The sequence below is a fragment of the Talpa europaea genome (assembly GCF_964194135.1).
Source record: "Talpa europaea genome assembly, chromosome: 16".
In the NCBI taxonomy this organism is placed as follows: domain Eukaryota; kingdom Metazoa; phylum Chordata; class Mammalia; order Eulipotyphla; family Talpidae; genus Talpa; species Talpa europaea.
This window is the reverse complement of record NC_140084.1, coordinates 22,822,199-22,847,650: the sequence shown is the minus strand read 5'-3', so window position 1 is coordinate 22,847,650 and position 25,452 is coordinate 22,822,199. Positions and strand designations below refer to the sequence as shown.

The window sequence follows — 25,452 nt, the reverse complement described above, 5'->3', positions numbered from 1 at the left end:
ACTGCTTGTTTCAGGGATATTGAGGATAAGCAGCTGGAGGAATCAGCCACATCTGGAACTGAGTTAGGGACATGAGGACCGGTGTCATAGCATGGAGGAAAGACAGAAACCATCAGAATGTGTAGGAAAGACTGGGAAACAGTAAATCTGGAAAGGTGCCAGATCACTGGGAGGGACACATGCCCTCCCCTGCATTAGTCTTTTGGCCTCTCCTGTGCTCCTGGCCTGGAAGGAGAGTGCATGCTTCTCAGTGAGAGCACAGTCTGATCAGCAGTTCAATGAAGGACACCCATGTGACTGGGAACTGGTTTATGCAGTGGAGAGAGCCACTCATCTTTCCCTTGGTGGTCTCTGGACTCTCAGAAATGTCTGTGCCCACCTCAGGGAGCCATGGACGGCTTCCCTCACCCTGCCCCACTGTGCAAGCTCCTGCATGGGCATCCAGTGCATACAAAGAAATGCAAGTGGCCACAGTAACCTTAGTCTGCCTAGTGAGTTCTTTTGTGCCTGTCCTGAGAATCATCTGAAGCACAGTTCTAGATCCCATATTATTTCTGGCACCTACTTTGCTGCATATTCAGGGAGAGGGTAGCACCTCCTGGCCTATCAGGCACATAGCCTTTAAGGCAGGGGATTTCTAGACTGTGGACTTGGCATAGCCTGAGTACCCTCACCCCATGACCTCCAGCCTCCATCTAGAATGCAGAAATTGAGAATAGCCTATTTCTGGTGCCTGTTTCTGGTGCCTGTTTCACTGCACAGTGGGAGAATGCAGCCCTTCTGGACACAGCACTTTTGGCAGGGAATTCCTACACAAGGGGCTTCAAAAAGCATGGGTACACCTCCATTCTTCCCCCCACGGGACCTCTGGGCCTACATCCAGAGTGTATAGTCCAATTGTAAGCTACCACTGTTAGTTGAGCATGCAAACAAATGGCATTATTGCTGGTGCCAGTGTGGAGAGCCACGAGTGGAAACTAGTACCTCCTAGCAGCTCTCTTGGGTTTCCCCTGAAGCTTCCAATTTACTACTTTTGGAGAGGACAGAACTCTTGGGCAGAAGATCCAATAGAGCAAAATAGGCAGACAAAAAACACAACACACAGAGCAACTTGAGACCTCAAGGATGAAGTCAATGCAAGGAGTTGTTAGGATGATGTAATGAATTTTCTCCTGAAATCCCTGAAAAAATATTCTTTAGAAAACAAGCCTGCACCTTTAACAGTGTAACTGAGTTAGAGGAATAATTCCTCATCAGGAACAAACTAAATATTTTGGGAAGAAAGCAGTTTGGTCAAGAAAAGGCTTATTCTTTGGTTTTCACATTCTGGGAATTTATGCACATAAATTATCACTGTTTTAGTATAATGATAGCTTTTTCTTCAGTAATGCCAAAGCATTAAATAGATAAATGGCTTTTCACTCTGTGTTTAAAATGTGTAAACATATGCCAGTTTTATTCAACAAATATTTATTGGTGAATTTCCATGTGTAAAAATCTAGTATATATGATGGGATAAAATGGTGAGTAAGATAGACATCTCACACACACAAACTTGGGAACTTTTTTCTTCCAGGAAATTTCCTCATTCAGGTTGATACCTGAAGGCAGTATAGGAATTATCTAGGTGAAAGTATATTAGGGAGAGGTAGTAATATGAAGAAATAACTGAACTTGAGAAAAACCTAGATTATTCCAGGAACTGGAAGAAATTTCATTTGTGACATTTTGTGGGCAATCAGAAAGTTGGTGGGTTAACTGTTAGGAGAAAAATTTGGTCAAGTTTCTATAAATGTGATGATAAAACTGAATAAGCAGGTTTTTTAGCCTCTCTCACTCCAAAAATGCAGAATACTATATAAACCAAATCTAGTTTATTTTAAAAACCCAAGTAAGTAACCAAGCACAAATAAAAGGAGTCCCCAATTGAGAAAGTCAGGAGAGAATATGCAATTAGCATTTGTTCTGGTGGTGTAGGTAAGCCCTGGGGCCTAATAGTGTAGGTAAGCCCTGGGGGTGTAGGTAAGCCCTGGGGCCTAATAGTTGTATTCTATTCAGATATATTGTATCACTTAGCTATTACATTTTCTTAGAAAAGCACTTCACAATTTAGTGACTTATAAGCAAATTTTGTCTACTACCAGTTTACAGAAGGGTTGACCAGTTCTACTGATATGATGAGACTCAGCTGATCTTGGCGGTGCTTAACTCATGCCGGTGGTGGCTTGACAGACTGACCGCTAATTTACAATGATATTGATTGGCATAAGACTTCTTTACTCCATTTAGTGTGTTGCCCCTCAGAAAGGAGCTAGGTTTTTGGGTTTTTTTTTTCTACCAGAAAATTTTCCATTTTTGAGAGCATAGGTATGTGAATCTGCCTTAGGCCTAAAGTTAGACGTAGCAAACTCACATGTGCCACTTTTTCTGGCTAAAACAAATCATTTGTCTGACCTTTTGTTGGCTAGAACTGTAAAATCATATTGCAAAGGGTGTGATAAAGAAAAGAGAAATAAAGAGAATTGAGACCATTTCTGCAATCAATGTACTATGGATCTTATGGGCAAGGGGCTGCAGTTTTTAAAAACTCACAGAAGATCCAGAGATACTGCCTTGGGCTCATTCAAGATGAGGTGATACATGTGACTCCTGTACCTTTAGTTATAAAGAGTCATTGTTTCTTTGAAATAAAACCAAAAACTTTAGCCCACTTGCCCAGCAAACAGGAAACTAATGTTGTCTGGGACTCTAGCATGAAACCCCAGGCCTGTGCCATCAGCTGATGTCAGATCTGAAACAAAGATAAAATTGATTTTTTGGCATGTATGCACAAATGAAGACCTTTATTGAAAATGAGTTATCAATAACTAACACAACTAATAGTTTTAAATGGTTACAAATTGCATGACAAAGAGTTTCAAAATGGGTAAACAGGTACAGCAAATAGAAAAGCTTGAATTCCAAAAACATTACATATTTAGAAGAGATTCTAAAATAAAAATTTTGAAATTCTTGAATATTGATATTGTAGAAAAAATTAAGAATCTAGGAAGAAAATATATAAAAGAGCCAGACATTATTACAAATAAAAAATATGAATAGCTAAAAAGTTAGTGGGTATTTGAAGAGTAGACTGAACATTGCTAAAGACAGAACTTCATAACTCAAAGATAACTCTGGGTAATTTTCCAGAATATACAACAAAGAATTAAGAAGAGAATATGAGGGTTTAAGAATAATTAAAGATAGAATGAGAAGGTCCAAATATGTTTCATAGAAAGTAATAATAGTGTTGAGGAAAGACAGTATATGCAAGAGATGATGACTAATAGTCTGAATGAAGGAAAACATGAATAGATAAAAATAATCTTTCCCCTTTTGCCTTTTCTCCACACTGAGCCAGAAAACCACTGGGGAAAATATAGAACAATTAATGAAAAAAAAAAACCCAGGGTCTCTAAATTATACTGCAGAACTAATCTGCCCCTACAACTTGTGCTTTAAAAGATTTAAATGTATTTTTTTGTTTTAATGACTGTAAACAGCAAGGTGACATTGGATGTAAGAAATAAATGTAATGTAAATATTCCATTTACTTTAAGGTACCTAGCAATGAACTTGATTGCACATGAGCAAAAGTGTAAACTTTGGTTGTTATTAAAGAATCTAAAAAATAGTAACATGAATCTTATGGTTAGAGAGGAAGGCTTAAAATTATAAAAATGTCAGTCCCTAAATTTAGCATAACTTTCATTAAAAATCTGATGGAATTTGATAAACCAATTTGAATAATCTTATAGAACAGTAAATATAAAAATAGGCAAGGTCAAGAGGGAATCAAGAGAGACTCACTTTATTTTCAGTACTTAATGATATTAAAAAGCAGCTATTATTTTTCCATTGGTTGCAGTGTCCTGGGTCTGGCAAAGTTTATGTGATTTTTTTTCAGTAGGATTTTTGTTAGGATGATATAAATATGAATATATTGATAGTTATGAAACCCTACCAAAAACACATAGACATTTGACAAGGTGATACTGGTACAGTGACATTTAGCCTGTAAAAGAGACCTGAGAGTCAAAAACATATTCACACACATACACACATGACCTAGGTACATATATGGAGCTTGACTTATGATAGAGTAGACTTTAAGGAGTGGTAGGATGGACTTTAGTAGTCTTATTAAAGATCGTGATGTTAGATGCCTCTTTTAACATGAAGGTTACCTAGATGTGAACTGTGCAAGTTAAAAGGTTATACTTTAGAGCAATGGAGTTCAAACTTTTTGATCTCAGGATCTCTTTTTATGTTCCCCAAATTTTGAGAATCCTTTAAAGCTTTTAGTTGTTTGAATATGTTTATGTTTATTTTGTATAAACCCATAACATATTTACATAAATACCATATTTTTATAAAAATAGCTGTTTTTCAAAACAAAAGTAACTCATGAGAATAGTAACATTGCTCTATATTTTTGCAAATTTCTTAATTTCTTGCTTAATAAAAGACAACTGAATTCTCATACCTGTTCTTATCTTCAGTCTATTATAGTATCACATGCTGTGTAGCCTCTAGAAATCTCCATTGTAAATTTTTAAAGAATGACAGTGAAAATTTTTTGTGGGTACCTCAAGCTTCCTATACCACTCTTTGAGAACTATTTTGGGGGATCTACAGGATAATTTTTTTCCGATAGGCAATTTTTTTTTTAGTAAAAACACAGTAAGTATAAACCACACACATACACACAAAATGATTTTGATCCATTGAATTGATAATTCACTTTATTAAAAAATAATTATAATAAAAGGATGGAAAAATAAACCATGACTTGAAAAAAGATATTTGGACATATGCATATGCAGAGTATCTGGAACATATAAGAATGATCACTCATCATTAAAATATGTTACTGTGAAAAATTAGGGAATCTTTAATTCAAATTAAAACCCAAGTGATATGCTCCTTCAGAATGGTCTAATGAAAGAGTTGGATAATTCCACATTTCAGCAAAGGATATAAAGCAATGAGATAAATAGAGCTCTCTTTTCCCTTAGAGTGGACGTGTGTTCTTTAAACTACTTTGGATAACAATTTGAAAATAGCTAGTGAAGTTGGAGGTGCACTTAGTCTCCAAAACAGTAATCAGTTAAGATACTTGTCATAGACAAGAGCTTCCCTATAAGGGTACCATAGACAAGTTATGGATATGCCAAGGTGGTGATTCCTTTGTCTTAAAGATGTTTGTGGGGACATACCTCCAAGGACAATAGTTCTGGCTGCCAGGAGTCTTGTCCAGGTTTTCAGTGTCTGTTCAAAAATTTGTAAGTGCATAATGTTGTCAGTGTGATTGGGAAACTCTTTCCAAGAAACATACTCTATTCTTGAAGTAGAATAAAGACTAGAATGTTTCTAGTTTCTAGAAATATTCCTAGAAACTGTTAAGTATCACATAAAACATTTGTTAGAGTAGAATTCCAATATATATATGAAAGTAAAGAGGAAAATAGAAAATAACCTTTAGGCAAGGACAGTAGGCCTAATTATTATTAACATGATCTGCTTATAAATTAGAAAAATTACCTAAAATAATTTAGCTATAAATTAGCTGAAACTAGTGGGTGAAAATACGAAGAGAAATAGAATTTATTTAATCGCAAAGCATCTCACTTATAATGTTTATTAACTACAATGGAAAAGATGGCAGCACTGTACAGGAGAACCCTCTCAGGAACTACCATAACTAAATGATCAAGGTTATCACCACCAATAAGAAGGCATTGTTGACATCATGTTCCTACTCTAGGATGCACTAAGAGCATCCCAACATCATTTCTATCATATTCTTATCAAAAAAAGCATAATCTCAGAATCCAGTCTTAAAAAAAAGTAGGCAAACTGAAATTGTGATGAAAGTGCTGAACAATACTCTTCAAAAGTGTTAACATCATGAAAAAATAAGGAAAGAATGAGGAAGAAATAAGCTAGGTCTCTTCTAATTAAAAACTAAATACAGTGAGGTTTGCTGGATAGGCTCCTAAAAGAGAATAATGACAGTAGTACAAGCCTGATAAAATTTTAATACATTCTTTAATTAATAGCATTTTGGCAATGCTAATTTCTTGGGTTGATCATTTTATCAGGGTTAATACAATGTTAACATTAAGATAAGCTATATGAAAAATATAGAATTGACTCTGTTTACCTCTTCTCCCTAAGTCTAAAATTAGTTCAAAATATTTTCTTAATCTAAATATCCATATTTATGAGAATGGATGAATGCACTCTGGCATATTCAAATGAATGGAATATTAGTCCCAAAACAATGTTATTCATATATACAGTATGAATGTATAGAAACATGGTAAAGAATTATTAACAAATTCCAGGATAATAGTTACTTTTGGGGTGGTGGTGGTAGGTGGTGGCTATGGTTATGGGAAAAAGAGCTTCAATTGTTTGTTTTGTGCCCTTAAAATAAGATCTGAAGCAGAGAAGACATTGTTAACATTTGTCAAATTTAGTTGATAGTTTCATAGTGTCTGTTACTTATTGTATTTATATGTATATGTGTAATGTATAGTTTTAAAAATATAATCCTTCAACTGAGTTCTTTGTAGTGTTGAGACTTCTTTTTTTAAAGATTTATTTATTTTTGTACAAGAGTTGGGGTACAGGCCAGAGGCGCAGGAGGGTGAGAGGATTCACCAGAGATAGAGTGGGGAGCAAAACAGGCAGAATGACCGAAATACACTGCTGAGGGGAGCAGCGGGAGAGACAGGAGAGGTCTGCTGCACCCGAGACATTTTTAACATAGGTAACTTATACCTATTCTGTACATTTAAAAAAATGAAGATTTTTACGTAGTAGGATTCCAAATTGGGCAAGAGGTAAAAGTATCCATTTTTCCAAATGAAATACACAAACACAAAAAAAAAATCTTCACTACAAAGCCTTTAAAACAATAAATCAATACAGTGAAGTGGCATACTACAAAGTCAATATACAAAAATTAGTTATGTTCCTATATACAAATAGTGATCTGGAACAGAAAGAAATCAAGTGAACAAACACATTTACTATAGCATGAAAAAATAATTAAATAACTGGTAATAAACTTAATAAAGGAGGTGAAAGACCTGTACGACAAAGCTATAAGACATCATTAAAAAAATAGAAAAAGACACAAAGAAATGGAAAGATATATCTTTTCATGGATTGGAAGAATTAACATATTTTAAATGACCATCTTGTTTTGTTTTGTACTGTAATTATTTTTTTACGCCGATGTCTTAATTGGTTCCCCTATATTCCACTGTGTATATATACCACATCTTCTTGATCCAGTCATCTATTTTTGGGCATTTGGGTTGCTTCCAGGTTTTACCTATTGTAAATAGTGCTGCAATAAACATATAGGGACTACACCTGAGTGGGTGGGGGAAGCAAATATTGTTTAAAAATGAACGATGATGTAAAAAAATAAAAAAATTAAAAAACAAAAATCAAATATACAAATAAAACTGAAGTAATAAGATTTAACACTAAATAAAAGTAGCTAAATTGAAAAAAAAATGACCATCTTATCCAAAGCAATGTACAGAGTCAGTGAAATCCCTATCAAAATTTCAGTGACATTCTTCATCAAAATAGAGCAAAATTACTAAAATTTACATGGAACCACAAAAGACCTTGAATAGCCAAGACAATCAATCTCATCAGAATTGAGGACTGAATTCTCACAAAGAAATTGAGTTATCAGAACTCCTAGACTTCGAACTGTACTACAGTTAGACATGTTATAATCAAAACAGCATGGCATCAATAAAATTAAATGCAGTGACCAACAGAATAGAATTGAAAGCCCAAAGTAAACCCTTACATATACGAACAGCTAATTTCTGACACAGCTGCTGAGAGTGTACAATGGAGGAAGGAAAGTCTCTTCAACAAATGATGTTGTAAAAACTGGGCAGCTACATGTAAAAGAATGAAACTAGACCACTATCTGACATTATACACAAAAATTAAACTCAAAATGGATTAAAGATTTAAATGTAAGACCTGAAATCATAAAGTGCATAGAACAAAATAAAGCAAAACACTATAATTTTGGCTCCAGAGATAACTTTGGGGTCTTGACTCAAATGCAAGGGAAACAAAAGCAGAAATAAGCAAATGGGATGACATTAAACTGAAACACTTTGCAGCACAAAAAAGTGTTATTAAATGAAGACACCCTATGAAATGGGAGAAAATATTTGCATATGGTATATATCCGACAGTGGGTTAATGTAGAAGATCTACAAAAAATTCATACAACTCAACAAAGAAAAAAAAATCCCAATTAAAGAGCAAAGATTTTGAGATGTGAGAAATTTAGTACAAAATCTTTGCCCCCAAATAGGTTAATTTAAGAGAAAAGTATTATTTGTATATTGGGCCATTTCATTTTCTCTTGACAGAAAGAAAGCTGATTTGCCTTTTGACAAGGCTCTCCTAACCAGCAGCAACTACTCTAAATCCAACACACTTGAATTTAGTCTTTAAACTTTCTTTCTTTTACTGTGAGGATTGGGGTTCTGATTAACATGAATTTTGCATCATATTTGTTTAGGAATACTTAGCAAAATAAGGAATTAAGAATTAGGAAAAAAATGGAGAAATAAAAGCAGAAGGCAAGTCAAGAATGGAGGTTTTTTTTTGTTGAAAGCACTGCAAAAGAGAAAGAGAAAGAGAAAGAGATGGAAACTACCTTCACACCCAGGTCTATGCCCTACTGCAGTGGTTGCTGTGCAGGCAGTTTGGTAGCATGTGCTCTGGCAGGTAGGTATTGTGCCAGGGCTAAAACTTCTTAACCTTGAGTATCAGGGAAAGTGTATATGAAGTCACTTAAGGCTACTTTTTCCCTCCTAAGCAACTGCTGACTGATGTAGGGCTTAGTCACATTAAAGTGTATGAAATCATAAAAGCCTTTAAATGTTTGGATGAATGCAAGGTGCAGGAACAAAAACCTTTCAGTATTTGCTTATCTCATTTAAACAAAATTAATTTACAAATGCCCTTTGAAACAGTGAAGAGAGTTGGCTTTTGAAGTATGAAGGGAGGGCCTGAAACATTTCTAATAGGAAAAGAGTAGCAAATAGAAATCAGTTCCCTCTTGCCATTATTACTAATTTAACATGTATAATTCAACCATAATTTAAATTTAGAGCTTGGTGTTTGGTTTGAATTGTCTAATTGATGAATGTTTATTTAAGGCATTTTTAAAGAATTTTTATTGGATCATTTGCAATGTCAGTCCTTCTTACCTGATTTCACCATAATATCTGAACTTTCTTATTCACAAATTGTCCTGGCATATATGTTTTTAATATACTCAGCCTTAGGGCCTCTCCTGGTGGTGTAGCAGTTGAGTGCTGGGCTGCGAAGCTGCCTCTGCAGCACCAGTTCGATTCTTGGCCGCAGGCGAGGGTCCCACATGGCGCGGCAGACCTCTTCTGCTGTACCCACTGCTCCCCTCAGCAGTGTATTTCATTCAGTCTGCCTGTTCTGTTCCCCACTCTGGCTCTGGTGAATTCTCTCACCCTCCCAAGCACCTGCCCTATACCCCGGCACTTGTATAAATAAATAAATAAATCCTTAAAAAAAAATATATATATATATATATACTCTGCCTTAAATTTGAAAAATTATAAATTTTTGTTCACACTGATTTATTGTAGTGAATGCTTTCAGCCATATAGGGGGAGGACAGGCAGACGGAGAGGGAGAGAGAAAAAAAGAGAGGAAGGAGTGCGAGAAAGAGCCTTTTTTCCAGAAAAGTAAATTTCAAAGATATATGCCTTCAAAGCCAGGTAACAGTAACACAAACTGGAAATTGGTGTGAAAATGTAGCAAAGAGCAACACTGGATACATGGACTAGAGTCAGAATTGAAGTTAGTACACAGAATGCCCTAAACTTGGAATTAGTAGAGATCTTTATTTTCATATTCTAGTAATCTTGTATCTCCCCACGCACCCAATCCATTCTGAAGCCTAGTATTACTTTTGTGTATGAAACATAAAAAATATATATTTCTGAGGTCAGAGAAGTTATATAGATCCACAATTCCTTATCTGAAGAAAGCTTTGGGAGCAGATAAGTTTTAGATATCAGAATGTTTTCTATTTTAAAAAAGAAATACTGTGTATCTTATGTAAAAATCTCATCAGGGTGTAAGGCATACCCCATTAACAATATATTTTCATTTATAAGACGTATGCATATTCACACAAAGAGGGTAAGTAAAGCAGATAACTTCATGTCAATTTTGAGTTTTCTTGACAAATGAGTTAAGAATGAAACAATTGGCTTCAGAGTATGGGATTTTTATATTGCAAATAGCTATGGTAGGCCTGTATACTAATTAGATGTGGGAGAAAAAGAACACATGAACAAAGAAAATTTAAATCTGTGGTCTTGGTTTATGTGCAATTTTAATTAAGAGAAAGAAGTTAGAGGCCTCACCAGTGAGGGGATGTTTGAACTGGGACTGAAAAAAGATTCATAGAAGTGTTTCAGTTAGAAATGAGCAAAACTGAACCTGACCAGCCCACCTGGAACCTATGGTTTATGTAGCACCATGTAGTGGCACGTAGGACCAGAGTGGGAAGATAATGGGGGATTTGATTGTCAGACATGAGACTTTTGACCAAAGAAATGATGTGAAAAATAGAAAATTGGAGTGTCAGATTTATAGGGGGGACGAAGGACTCACAGTAACCAAAGATCATTTCCATATTTCTAGACCAAGAACTTAGAAAACCAGTAATCTTATGGAGAAAAACAGAATTGAGAACTGCTTACCAACTATGGAAGAGTTTAGAATGTAGTGGGAAATCCATTTGGAAATGTGTTATAATTGGTTATAGAAAGAAAGGTATGAGTTGTAATTATTCAGAGCTACAACTCACAGAATTGTAAACATGCGTGAGCAATACTTTATTCCCTTTCATGGAGACCAGGGCCTAGTGAGGCTAGGTTTTCATGTATCACATAGCTATACAGTTAATTGTATCACATAGCAAGTTCACTGTATAGCTGAGAACAGTACCAGATCTTTCATATGCAGTGTCCTTGCCTTTGCATTGGTCCATGCGTACTTTCTTTTATAGCACTGTCTGTTGTTGAAATTGTGATAATGAATGAGCTTTCTGGAGGCATGAGGTATGTGTAATGCAGGAAACAACACAGAACTTTGAAGAGTGTCCACTAGGGTGGAAGGAAGAAAGGACAAGTGGAGGGAGGATGGGGGTGTCAATCCAGGGGATGGAAATTTTAAAGAAGATATAAGTGACCTATTTTCTAATTGATAGGAAGAATGGATGATAGACATTTTGTAGGATTTGGGCAAATTTATAATAGTTTTAGTAATCTTTGCAACTGTAGTTCTGTAGTGTGGTGAGGGTACAAATTAAATTAAAATGTTTATTGAGGGCCTTCCTGGTGGCGCAGGCAGTTGAGTGCAGCACTGTGAGGCTGTCCGCAGCCTCTACAATGTTGGTTCAATCGTTAGCCGCGGAGATGCCCACATGGCGAGGCAGACTTCTCCTGTCTCTCCCGCTGCTCCCCTCAGCAGTGTATTTCGTCAGTCTGCCTGTTCTGTTCCCCACTCTGTCTCTGGTGAATCCTCTCACCCTCCTTCACATCTGGCCTGTACCCCATTTCTTGCATAAATAAATAATTCTTTTTTAAAGATTCATCCATTCATGCATACAAGAACCGGGGTATAGGTCAGGTGTGCAGGAGGGTGAGGGATTCACCAGAGACAGAGCTGGGAACCGAACAGGCAAACTGACTCAAATACTCTGCTGAGGGGAGCTGTGGGAGAGACAATAGAGGTCTGCTATGTCATGTGGGTAGCTACCTGGCCCATGGGAGGATGGAATTCATGCTGCAGAGGCAGAGCTGGATAGCTTCATAGTGCTGTGCTTAACCCCTTGAGCCACCAGGGAGACCCTATACTTTATTTTTAGAACAGTTTTAGGTTTATAAAAATAGAATGTTAGAGAGTTCCCATATACTCTCAATCCCCCACACATAATCTCCCCCAGTAGAAACATTAATCAACAGAAGTCTACATTTGCTTGCAAGGATGATTCTACAAAGACATAACCACCCAAAGTCAACAGTTTACCTTAGTGTTTACTCTTAAGGTACATTATATTCATCATAGTAACATGATGGAGAATATTTTCCCTACCCTACAAATCTTTTGTGCTCTGCCTCTTCTTCTCCCTCAACTCCTGGCAACCATTAATCTTTTTGTTGTCTCCATGTTTTACTTTTTCCATGTCATGTCACTAATATAATGTACAGCCTTTTTTTTTTAAAGATTTATTTATTTTAATACAAGAACTGGGGTACGGGCCAGATGTGCAGGAGTGTGAGAGGATTCACCAGAGACAGAGTAGGGAGCAGAACAGGCAGACTGACGAAATACACTGCTGAGGGGAGCAGCGGTCGAGACAGGAGAGGTCTACTTCGCCATGTGGGAATCTCCCTGGCTGGCCAGGATCGAACCCACGCTGCAGAGGCTGCGGACAGCTACACAGTATGGCGCTCAACAGCCTGCACCACCAGGGAGGCCCCTATAATGTACAACCTTTTCACATTAGTTTCTTTCACTTACTAATATGTACTTAAGATCCTTCCTTCACTTTTCATGACTTGATAGCTAATTTCCTGTAAGCACTAAAATAACATTTCATTGTCTGGATGTACTATAGTTTATCTATTTACCTACTGAAGGACATTTGGTTGTTTCCCAGTTTTGGCAGGTATGAATAAAGCTAGAAACATCTAAATGCAGTTTTTATGTGTTTATAAGTCTTTCAGCTCCAGAGTTCAGGAAAAGGAATGTGACTGCTGGATCATGTGTTACAAGTATGTTTAATTTTGTAAGAAACTGCCAAACGATTCCAAAGTGGGTATACCATTTTGAATTCCTACCAGCAGTGTAAGAGATTTCCTGTTAGTATTTGATGTTGTCAGATTTTGGCCATTCTAATTGTTGTGCAGTGGTATCTGATTGTTGTTTTAGTTTTCACTTCCCTGATGACATATAAAGCATATTTTCATATGTTCATCTCCTTTTGTTAAGTTTCTGTTAAGGTCATTGTTCCATTTTTAAATTGGGTTGATTATGTTCTTGTTATTGAATTTTAAGTGTTCTTTATATGTTTTGGATAATGTGCTTTACAAGATATGTCTTCTACAAGTATTTTCTCCATGTTTGTGCCTTATCTTTTAATTCTCTTGACATTGTATTTCATTGAGTAGACATTTTTAGTTGTAATGAAATCCAATTTATCAAATTTTTTCTTTAATAATTTCTTTGGTGTTATGACTAAAAAGATTACATCATAACCAAGGTCATTTAGATTTTCTCCTGTTACCCTGTAGAACTTATTATTTTGCTCTTCCATTTAAGTCTATAATCCATTTTGTGTTCATTTTGTGAAGGGTATACAGACTATGTCTAGATTTATTTTTTCTTTTTGTATGTGGATGTCCATTTGGCCCAGCACCATATGTTAAACTATTTTTGCTCCATTGACTTTATACAAATGGGAACCTGTAGAAGGCAGGAGGATTGTGGGATTAATAGGCTCTAATTAATAGATTATGAGAGTAATAGGCTTCAGGTTGATCTAGTATGGGACTGACTCATAGTAAAACTGAGATATACCCTTTTATCTGCCAAATTTTATTTAACATTTCATATGGACATTTTAGATGTGAAATATGATCTTAAGTTCTCATGAACAGTAATAGTGAATTATTAAAGAATTATAGTTGGAGCATTGAGATGATTTAAATCTTATTTCTATACTGTATGGTATTAGGTTTTAACTTTAAGCTTTATCTTAGAAAAACCAGCTATAACAGTACTCATAGTAATTTAATAATGTTGTTAAAAAGTATTGTTAAACAAGTGTGTATTTGGATTTCTAATGGTATCTAATTGTTGTTATTAGTATCTCGAGATCCTGTTATTTCATGTGTCTTTATGCTCCATTTCTTTTCTTTTAGGTCTCTTTTATTCAAAACCTTGTATTTTGTGTTGAAAGAGTTTACCGTGTCCCTGATTATGGTGTCTGGGAAAGAGGAAGCAAATATAATAATGGCAGCACAGAGCTACATTCAAGGTAATTTGCTGATTTCTGAGTGCTTTTTTAATTTAAATGTGTGGAATTTGAATATGAATAAAATGAATAAAAATCAAAGTATTAGATTGGTGTTAATTTTCATCTCTTTTTTTCTTCCTATGTGTGATGCAGATGAAATTCACTTAAAATTAAAGCAGGAATCTGTTCTCAGTGCCCATAAGCAGATGCAGGAAAGGAACAGGGTATCTTTTCCAGCCTTCTTAGGTGTCAGTACATGCATATCAACCTCTGATCCAAGGCTTGGCCTTTCTGCTCAGCCAAGTCATTTTCCTTATCTTCCTGTAATGATGCAATTTAAAAGATCAAGTACATTAAATTTGTAAAACACCAATTGTATATGCGTTGGTTGCAGAATTCCCTTCCGTCTTATAGAGCTGATTTTTATCCTAATCATAGACTCTCATACCCATCATGTAAAACTTAACATTGAGTATTTTCTTTAAGAGGTGTGATCAGCATCTTGATCTGTGGTACAGTGGATTTGAGTAAACAACAATAAGTGATGATTGAAGTACTAATCACACAGAATACATACATAGTACTAATCACACACACAGAAATTGAGCTGATGTAACATATTTAGTAACTAAAAACTGACTGTTGCTAGCTGTGTAATGTCTCAATGCCTTAATTTCCCTGACTATAAAATGAAAATAGTGATAGTTTCTCTTACAGAGCTGTTGTAAAGATGTTATATAAAATTTTTTAATATATGGCATAACTACTTGAATACAAGTATACTTATTTATTTCAGAATATTTTAATAACAAAGATTGAAATAAAAAGGATTTTCTGATTAACTCCAGATATGTAATGTGCAGATATTTTTCTATAAATTTTATGATTCATATGAGCATTTTTGTAATATAGAATAAAATACTAGTACTGAGTAAAGAAATTAGCAAGAGGAATAATTTGTAGGAAAATATAGTTCAAACAGTAAGCACATTAAGGCAAATACTGAAAACAGGAATATATTCTTATATTTCAACTATCATTCAAAGTAAGTTCTCAATATTCTGGACTATCAGTCACATTATATGAAAATGACTCTTATTAGATAAGGTGATTTTAAAATTTCTACCTTTTCAATGTTTATTATGTATCAGGTCCCTTCTCTGCTTTTTAGTAATCATTTCAAATGTGATGATGTGCTTTAACTGACATTATTTTCCATGTAAAATATTTGGAATTGGTATGTTTCTATTTATAGAACTATAGTAAACTCGGCAAGAACCTTGAGTAAAAGTTACCATTAGCCCTAGATTGAGGGTGTTGGAAGATCCCTAGTAAAAAATCAAAAGCTCCAATTTGTTTTCCTGTAACTGAGATGCCAATCTTTAAATTGAATCATTAAGGATTTTATTTCAAGACTTGGAGGATCATTATGTGATGTTCTTTGCTACCTTTTGCATGCAAAATTAATCTTAATTGTAGCAGCCAATTTTATTCAGATGGATGGGAAATGAAGTTTGCCGTTTAGATTTGGATGATGGGTTTTATACATTTAACATTCATCTTCTAATTTTCCATGATATGACACTTTCAATTCCCCAAAAGAACTTTAAACATTATTTTTCAAATGTTTCTGAGCACAGTGCTCCACAAACCTGTATTGGATGTGTCACCTCTGGTGCCAGAAGGGTCTGTTTTGAAACTGCAGAAGAACTGAACCCACGGCACTCATCGATACAGTGATGGCAGACGTGGGGGGTGGGGGGCAATATTTTTCTTTACTTAGAACTGAGTAGTGAAATGTAGAGCCAGTGAATCAGTTGCAACTCATACTCCATTGCTGCTGTTATACATTTCAGAACTCTCTGTGATTAGCTGGATCTCATCTTTATTGTTTCGTGTAATATCCTTAAGCTGTTCGTATAATTTCAGACAGCCTAAAATTGGATAGTCTTCCTTGCTATAAGTACTCATGCTGCCCTTTTCCTTTTGACTTTCTTTGTCATTCTCCTTCATCTTTGTGCTTACACTACTCCTTAGAGCAGGAAGCACAGTGAACAGAGTATCATTATTGCCCAGATACTCACTAATGCTTTGGCTATAGTGACTGCGTTGGTAAATATCCCTTCCTTCCTTTGCCACACTGGGCACATCTTCTAAGCTCTACCCAGGTCAAAGATTACTGCCCCTGGGTTCCCCAAACACACACACAGAATTCTGATGTAATATGTTCCCTCTTCAGTATCTATACAAAGTTATCCTTTAATAGTGCCAATCTGTGGCATATAGTTACAGAATATTTTTTATTTTGGCCAACTAGAGAACATTACTGTCTTTTATACAGAGGGAAACTAAAATTTAGGTTTTGCGATTCCCTCCACTTCCTTTAATAATGAAACTGTAGGTAGTAGAATCAGAACTGGATGCCAGGGGTTGGCAAATTGAAAGAAAGTTGCTTTTACTGTATCATGTCATATTAAAAAGTCTTAAGTTTTCCTCAAATTGAAAGAACAGTGGGGTATGAACTCGTGGTGAATGTGTTTTAAGGGTATTTTTGTTTACTCCAGGTTCTTGAATTATTTAGTATTTCTAGGTAAGCCCAGAAGTTTTCTTTCTTTTTTTTTTTTTTTTGTGGGACCTTCACCGGCGGCCGGGGAATGAACCGGCGCTGCAGAGGCTGCGGGCAGCTTTGCAGCCCAGGCTCAATGCTGCGCCACCAGGGGAGGCCCCAGAAGTTTTCTCTAAAGTGGTCTCAGTACGTTTATTTGAACCCCATTCAAGCAATTGTTTCACCCCTTTCAGGACTTTAATAAAAGGGTCCATTTGGCTATAAGCTCAATATCATTTCCTTAAAATGTTTCCTAAGAATCCATATGCTGCTTCCCTGATTTTTCCGTTGACTTCTCAAGCAACATGCCCTTTCCAATTTTTCCTCTAGTATCTGGAACTTTAACAGATAATTCTCTTTTCTCTTGTTCAGTCAGTATTTATTTTAACAAAGGCCTATACATTTTAAATTCACATATTATTTGTTTAGTTACATTTATATCATTTTGATACAACTCTTTTTTGTAGCACTAATTCTTAAACCCCTAGTGTTTCATATTCAAGTAAGTCTTCTCTACTGCTCCAAGTTTAATTCAAGTATTTTAATCTTTATATTTTCCCCTCCTCATTTATGTAAAGATATTCCTACTCCTTGGGGCTGCCTTTAACCAGAGCTTTTTCCATTGGAGAATGGATGAGTCTTCTATAAAATATTAACCGAACCCTTAACCTAACTGAATATTTTGCAATTGGGGAGCAAAAAGTAAAACTTTACTTAATAATTCAGTAATGTGGACATATATCTACATTAACTCCTAAACAGAACTTTACATTTATCAGCATAATTTCCTTTCTTTACTTTGTTAAAGGCAAAGATAAAGGAGACTGTAGAAGCAAAGAGAATTTAAATCTTAGTTTTTGAGGCTTTTGATGGCTTTATATTATATTCTCTTGGCTTTTCCAATAAAAAAAAAAGCCATCACTAAAATATCAGATAAGTAACCATCATTGTACCACTTTACTCAGCTTAAGATGCTTTTGGTGACAATTTTATTCCATACAGTGCTTCGTATTTAAAGTAACTACTTAGTCTCCGTAAGTCTTTTTTTGATGTTATAGTCATTTAACTATGATAGAAGCAACTATCCATCAATTCTGCTTCATTTTATATATTTTTACCATATTATACAATTCATGAACATCCATTAAAACTGCAGTACCATAAAGTCCATATTCTTTTTTTTTTTTCCACATGGAATATTTTATTTTATTTATTTATTTTTAAATATTAAATTTTATTTTTATATTCCCCCATACAATTGCAAACGCCCCATTCTGACCCCAATCCTTCCCCTCCCGCCCCCGACCCCCCAAAAAGTGTCTCTGGTTCATAGTTTTTTGTTGATTTTGATTTTCACTTTCTTGTATTCATTTTCCTGGTCCCTATTTAAGTTTTCTAGATTCCTGCTATGAGTGAGACCATCCGGTATTTTTCTTTTTCTTTTTGGCTTATTTCGCTGAGCATGATCCTTTCCAGCGCCATCCATGTTGCTGCAAATTGCATGTGTTTATCTTTTTTGAATGCTGAGTAATATTCCATGGTATATATGTACCACATCTTCTTGATCCAGTCATCTATTTTTGGGTTGTTTCCAAAGCTTAGCTATTGTAAACAGTGCTGCTATAAACATAGGGGTGCAGGTGCCCTTTGGAATTGATGTTTCTGTGTCCTTTGGGTAAATACCTAGGAGTGGAATTGCTGGATCATATGGAAGCTCTATGTTTAGTAGGTCCAGAAATCTCCACACAGCTCTCCATAGTGGTTGGACCAGTTTGCACTCCCACCAACAGTGCAGAAGAGTTCCTTTTTCTCCACACCCTCGCCAACATTTGTTGTTGCTAGTTTTTTTAATATGTGCCATTCTCACTGGTGTGAGATGGTATCTCATGGTAGTTTTGATTTGCATTTCCCTGATTACAAGTGATGTTGAACATTTTTTCATATGTCTGTTGGCCATTTGCATTTCCTCTTCAGAGAAGTTTCTTTTTAGCTCTTCTGCCCATTTTTTGACTGGATTATTTTCTTTGTTGTTGCTGAGTCTCATCAGCTCTTTGCAGATTTTTGTGATCAGTCCTTTATCATTAGTGTTGGGTGCAAAAATGTTCTCCCAGTTGGTGGGGTTTCTCTTTGTTTTTGTTATTGTCTCTTTTGCTGTGCAGAAGCTCTTTAATTTGATGTAGTCCCAGCTGTTTATCTTTGTCTTCACTATCACTGCTTTGGGTGATGTGTCTGTAAAGATGTCTTTGATGTGCAAATCCCATAGTGTTTCGCCTATATTTCCTTCTATGTATTTTATGGTTTCAGGTCTTATGTCTAGTTCTTTAATCCATTTTGAGTTGATTTTTGTGTATGGTGTGAGGTAGTGGTCAAGCTTCATTCTTTTGCATGTAGTGACCCAGTTTTCCCAGCACCATTTATTGAACAAACTTTCTTTGCTCCAATGCATAGTCTTTGCTCCTTTGTCAAAGATTAGTTGACCATAAATCTGTGGGTTTATTTCTGGATTTTATATTGATTCCATTGGTCTGTATGTCTGTTCTTGTTCCAATACCATGCAGTTTTGATGATTATGGCTTTGTAGTATAGTTTGAAGTCTGGGAGTGTGATGCCTCCATTTCCTTCCTTGTTTCTTGATGTGAGCTTCTATTGCTATATATTTTCCTCTTATTACTGCTTTTGCTGCATCCCATACATTTAGGATATTGGTGTCCTCCTTGTCGTTCAATTCAAAGAATTTTTTAATTTCTTCTTTGATCTCCTCGTTAGTCCAGTGGTCTTCATGATTTATTTCTAGTTTGATGCCTTCGTGGTCAGAAAAGATGGTTGGTATGATTTCAATCTTGGTGTATCTGTTGATGTTTGTCTTGTGCCCCAGTATGTGATCGATCCTGGAGAATGATCCGTGTGCGCTTGAGAAAAAAGTGTACTCCGTTTTTTTTGGGTTTAGTGTTCTATAGATGTCTGTTAAGCCCAAATGCTCTAGGTCCTTATTGAGAGCTTTAGTTTCTTTACTTATTTTTTGTCTTGTTGATCTATCCATTGTTGATAGTGGTGTGTTGAAGTCTCCCACTACGTATGTGTTTTCTCTGATGTCTGTTTTCAGAGAGGACAACAGTTGTCTGATATATTTTGGTGCTCTTTCGTTTGGTGAGTATATGTTAATGAGTGTTATTTCTTCTTGAAGTATTGTCCCCTTCATCATAATGTAGTGACCATTGGGGTCTCTTTTTATTTTTTTGAGTTTGAAGTCTGTTTTATCTGATATAAGTATAGCTGTTCCTGCTTTCTTTTTTGGCCCATTTGCTTGTAGGATTGTTTTCCGTCCTTTGACTTTGAGCCTATTTTTATCTTTTGTAGCTAAATGTGTTTCCTGGAGACAGCAAAAGGTTGGGTTTTGTTTCTTAATCCAGGCTGCAACTCTCTGTCTTTTTATTGAAGAGTTTAGTCCATTTACATTTAGAGTTAATATTGATATGTTAGCATCTGTATTTGCCATTATGTTTGTCTTTCCTTTGATTTTATTTATTCTTTTAATAACTTTTTTTTTTTTTTTTTGGTCTTCTTTCGTTGTTATTCGTCCCTCTGAGGTTCTGGCTTTAGGATTCCTTGTAGTATTTTTTGGAGTGGGGGTTTAGTCGTAATGAAATTCCGGAGTTTCTCTTTGTCTGGGAAGGTCCATATTCTTTCTTCATGGAGGAAAGAGAGCTTTGCGGGATAGAGTATTCTTGGTTGGCATCTGTTTTCTTGGAGTCTGTTGACTATGTCCCTCCACTCTCTCCTTGCCCGTAGTGTTTCTTCAGAGAAGTCTGATGTCAGCCTGATTGGTTTTCCTTTGAATGTTATCTGTTTCTTCCCTCTTGTCAGCTTCATTATTTTTTCCTTGTCCTGGATTCTTGGGAGCTTTACTATTATGTGTCTTGCTGTGTTTTTCCTTTCGTCATGGAAGTTTGGTGTTCTTCTTGCTTCTTGTATATCAATTTTCAGCTCCTTCTTCGCATTTGGGAAGTTCTCTTCAATTATCTCCTGGAATATTTTCTCTGTTCCTACATCTCTCTCCTCTCCTTCTGGAATTCCTATAACTCTTATATTTCCTTTCCTCATGGAGTCAGATAGTTCCCGAAGTCTTTCTTCATTCTTTTTCCTTCGTACTTCTCTTTCCTTTTCTGTTTTGGTTCTTTTTATTTCTGTGTCTTCAAGAGAACTTATTCGTTCTTCCATTTCATCTATTCTGCTTTCCTTGCTTTTCCCGGAGTTCTTTAGTTCCTCCATTAATTCTTTGATCTCCTGCATTTCTTTTACTTCCCTCTTTAGGGACTCAATTTCATTCTTCTGACCATTGTTTTCCCTCTTTAGGGACTCAATTTCCTTCTTCTGATCTATCACTTTTTTAATCATGGCAATTTTAAATTCTCTTTCTGGAAGGCTCAGAAGTTCTTCCAAGTTGCTGTCGTTGCAATATGGGGAGTGGTTTTCTTTTTGTGGTGTGCTTCTTTCCTGAGGAGTTGTTAGTTTGCGTGTGGTTCTTCTATTCCCTACTGTCTGTTTTCTAATTTGTCGTATGCGTTGGGACACTGTGTTGCTCGGACTGACTGGCATCTTGGGTGAACATCTCCGCTCCCCTCTGGCTCTTCCAGGAGCCATCTCTGTCTTCTGGGGGAGCTTTCTGCTGGTTTTAGGCAGTTTTTACTGAAGAAATGTCCCTGTTCTCAAATGGCGAAGCGGGATGCAGTCCCTGCGCCTCCGGTTTCAGGCACACTCTTCTGCGCACCCGGTCTGCCCCGGACGTGGGTGCCTGCTCCCTCTGTGGGCTCAGACTGCTGGTTGGAAGGGGCCTGGCGTGGAATAACTTCCTGGCTGGCCACTGGGTCCTCCAGAAGCCTTCTGCCCATTTCAAGCAGTCTTAAGAAATTTCCTGTTCTATGGGGTGTTAGTGACTTTTTTTTTCCTGGTCGCTAGGTGGCGCCAGAGATCTCTCCTATTGTCCTTGGGGGGCTGTTTTTCGCCTCCCCCCACCCCGTGGGACAGGGAACAGAGTGGGAATGGTAGGGTACACCTCAACAGCTTTGGGGTGCTGTGTCTGCCTTGTGCCCCACCGTCGTGGAGAACCCGCACCCCGAATTTTCGTGCCCTGGTTCTCAGTTCAAAGCCCTCAGTTCCAGGACAAGGGCTGTAGCCCAGTTCAGTGGCGCGGGAATGGCGCCTTTTGCACCGCTCCAGTGCCTGGGTGCCTGGTTCCTGCTTACTCAGGGAGGGACCTTCACCTCAGTGAGGACCTCCGTGCGTCTCCCTGCAAGCCTAGGTCGTCTCCCTGCAAGCCTAGGTCGTCTCCCCGCAAGCCTAGGTAGCAGGCGCGGGGACCTGGGCAGCAGTGATCCCGGTCTGCACTTGCTTTTCAAGCGCGCTGAGCGAGCCACTTTTCTGCGCAAGCTTACTGGCAGCCCGGGCTGTATGCGCGTCTCCCGGGGTCTTTGTTTTTCTCTAATGGCGCCCGGAGCCGTTCGCTCACCGCCGCGGCGAATCCTGCAGGGTTCGCCTCAGCTCCGTTCACGGGGTGTGGTGGCTGCAATAGTTCCTTTCCACTCACAGTCCCGCTTGCTGCGTAGTTTGTTCTTGTTGGCCGTTTTGGTTTGTTGTTTCCCTCCTCTCTGCCGGTCGGAGAGTGCCGCCTCTGTGGGCGGGGGAGGGGAGCAGGTTCTGCGCTTCCCTCCCTTCTAATCCTCTTTTATGGCCACTTTCTTCTTAGGGTAGTTTGCTGGAGTCACCCGTTTATCTTCCGTGTCCCAGTTCTCACTGGGACCTGCCGCTTTTCCTCCCTATTAACTTTTTTTAATGGGAGTTCTTACTCGCAGCGTCTCCTTGCAGCCATGTTGCTCCGCCCCCCTCAAAGTCCATATTCTTTCAGAAAGTTTCATTGGGTAGATCAGGAAGTGAAAACATAGTGTTTGAGCAGAAGATTATGAATTTAGTTCCTATGCTTGCCAGTTGATTTTTTGGATTCCCTGGTGTGTTATAAGTCACTTAGCCCAAATACCATGTTTTCTAGAAAAGGCTTGATTTTTGCAACAAATCATCTTATTGCAAGCTATCTTACAAGCAAATTTTACTTTTACTCCTCTCCAGAATCAAATTGGTAAATGATCTATTAATAAATCATTGACTATTAACAGCTTCAATCGTAATCACAATAATTTAATTTTGTGAATTTCTTCTTCTAGTAAAATATTTTTAATTTACACAATGTATATATTATATTCACCAGTAAAATAGAAGATTGTATTAGGAGTGTGTTTGAATTTTTAAATAACTTGCTGTTATTTAAACAACCACTGCCAATAAATTAACATATTTATGAATTTCAATTAAGTCCATTTTTCAAACCATTTGCATGAGGAAAGAATGTTAAAATGGAAAGAATTCAATATTTACTTTCGTTCAGGTTTCTTTTGTATACCTTTAGGAGACAATTTCCAAATTTATTCTCTAGCTATCTTTTTATTTTTTTATTATTTTTTATTTCATTTAAATTTTTTTATTAATATATTTTATTTTATATAATTCTTACATCATTTTTTGTTTTTGCACAATGTATGCATTTTCATTTTGGTTATATTCCCCAAACAATTGCACCCCTCTTATTTTGACCCTAATCCCTCCTCTTCTCCTCCCCATGTCTCTGGTTTATAGTTGCTTGTTGGTTTTGATTTTCACTTTATTATAATTAGTCTTTTTCCTGGTCCCTTATTTAGGTTTTCTAAATTCCTGCTATGAGTGAGACCATTCGGTATTTTTCTTTTTCTTTCTGGCTTATTTTGCTGAGCATGATCTCTTCCAGCTCCATCCATGTTGCCGCAAATTGCATGAGTTTATGAAAAAATGTTCAACATTACTTGTAATCAGGGAAATGCAAATCAAAACTATAATGAGATACCATCTTATACCAGTGAGAATGACACATATTAAAAATCCTAGCAACAACCAATGTTGACGAGGATGTGGAGAAAAAGGAACTCTCCTGCACTGCTGGTGGGAGTGCAAACTGGTCCAACCACTATGGAAAGCTGTGTGGAGATTCCTCAGCCTACTAAAGATAGAGCTTCCATATGATCCAGCAATTCCACTCCTAGGTATTTACCCAAAGGACACAGAAACATTAATTCAAAAGGGCACCTGCACCCCTATGTTTATAGCAGCATTATCTACAATAGCTAAGCTATGGAAACAATCGAAATTCCCCAGAATAGATGACTGGATCAAGAAGATATGGTATATATACACAATGGAATATTATTCAGCAATTAAAAAAGATAAACTCTAGCTATCTTTTTGAATCGTTTGTTATAAATAGAACCTTGGACAAGCTATATCGTGTATCTCTTCTAGTGCAGAATTATTTGTGTTTTCACCTTTTGAACAAGTTACTTTCTCTCATATTTCAAAACTCTGGAAATAGTCTTAATAACACTTATATCTCACACTGTAAGTGGAGGTTTGCTGATTTACTCAGTTAAATATATAGGAGTGTTTCTGCTTTGAGGGCTAACAGGAACCCTCAGGGCATCAGGTTATTTAAGCCTCATGACTTGTATATTTCCTTTCCCAGTTAAGGAAGTTTTCCCCTGTTATTTCTTTAAATAAATTGTCTGTTCCATTTTATTTCTATCTTTTTGGGAATCACAGTATCTTTATATTGTTGCCTGTCCTAATGGAATTGGATAGATTCAGAGTGTTTCTTCATTCTGTTTTCTGTGTATGTCGCTTTCTTCCACCTGATCTTCCATCTACCTTTGGTCCTCCTTTTAATTTAGTCTGCTTCCACAGCTTTCTGTGGGATTGTTTTTGATTTCATCTATTGATCATTTTGTAAGCTTCCATTTCCTTATTTTTCTTATTTCCTTATTTTCATTTAAAATTTTCAGTTTCTAAATTCATTAATATTATTTCTCAAGTCATTAATTTTTTTCTGCATTGGCTGAGTTTTCTTCCATTTTTAAAACTTCTTCATTATGGCAATTTTGAACTCTCTGCCTGATTGGAAGATAAGATTTTCCACATCTTTGTGACTGAGTTCTAAAGTTATTTCCTCCTTGTGGTGACATGTTCCCTTGAGGTCTCAAGTTGCCTTGTATTCTCTCTCTTCATGTGTGTGTCACCATTTTGCTGCCCATTCCCCCCCCCCCAACTCTGGAATCTTGCACTCTCCCGCAGTAACATATTAGACTCTTCAGAGGACAGCTATGAGAGCACTATGGTGGAGGTTAGGTGGGTACCTCTCCTGACATTCCACCCTGGTTACTGGCAATCAGGAAACCCTTTATTTGCAGTCTCTGTTCCCTGTGGTTACATATTTTTCTGACTACACACACTGGTCACAGGTGCAGAGTTTCCTGAGTCTTTCTAAAACTGATGTCCTGGGGGCCTCCCTGGTGGCACAAGGGATTAGGCACCGCACTGTGAAGCAATCTGCAGCCTCTGCAGTGCAAGTTCGATCCTGTTAGCCAGGGTAACCCACATGGCGAGGCAGACCTCTCCTGTCTCATCCACTGCTCCCCTCAGCAGTGTATTTCATCAGATCTGCCTGTTCTGTTCCCCACTCTGTCTCTGGTGAATCCTCTCACCCCCCGCATCTCTGGCCTGTACCCTAGCTCTTGTATGCATAAATAATAAATAAATC

The 25,452-nt window shown here is 36.9% G+C and overlaps 1 protein-coding gene across 4 annotated transcripts in view; it reads left to right on the top strand.

The window, feature by feature from the left end:
• Positions 1-25,452, top strand: part of PHKB (phosphorylase kinase regulatory subunit beta) — a gene marked incomplete at both ends in the record, with an annotated part of 230,434 nt that overhangs the window by 72,384 nt on the left and 132,598 nt on the right. For all 4 annotated transcript variants that reach the window (XM_084257797.1, XM_084257798.1, XM_084257796.1 and 1 more), the window contains one exon: positions 14,082-14,197. In XM_084257797.1, the coding sequence (XP_084113923.1) occupies positions 14,082-14,197 (116 nt within the window). The remainder of the gene's footprint in view (positions 1-14,081; positions 14,198-25,452) is intronic.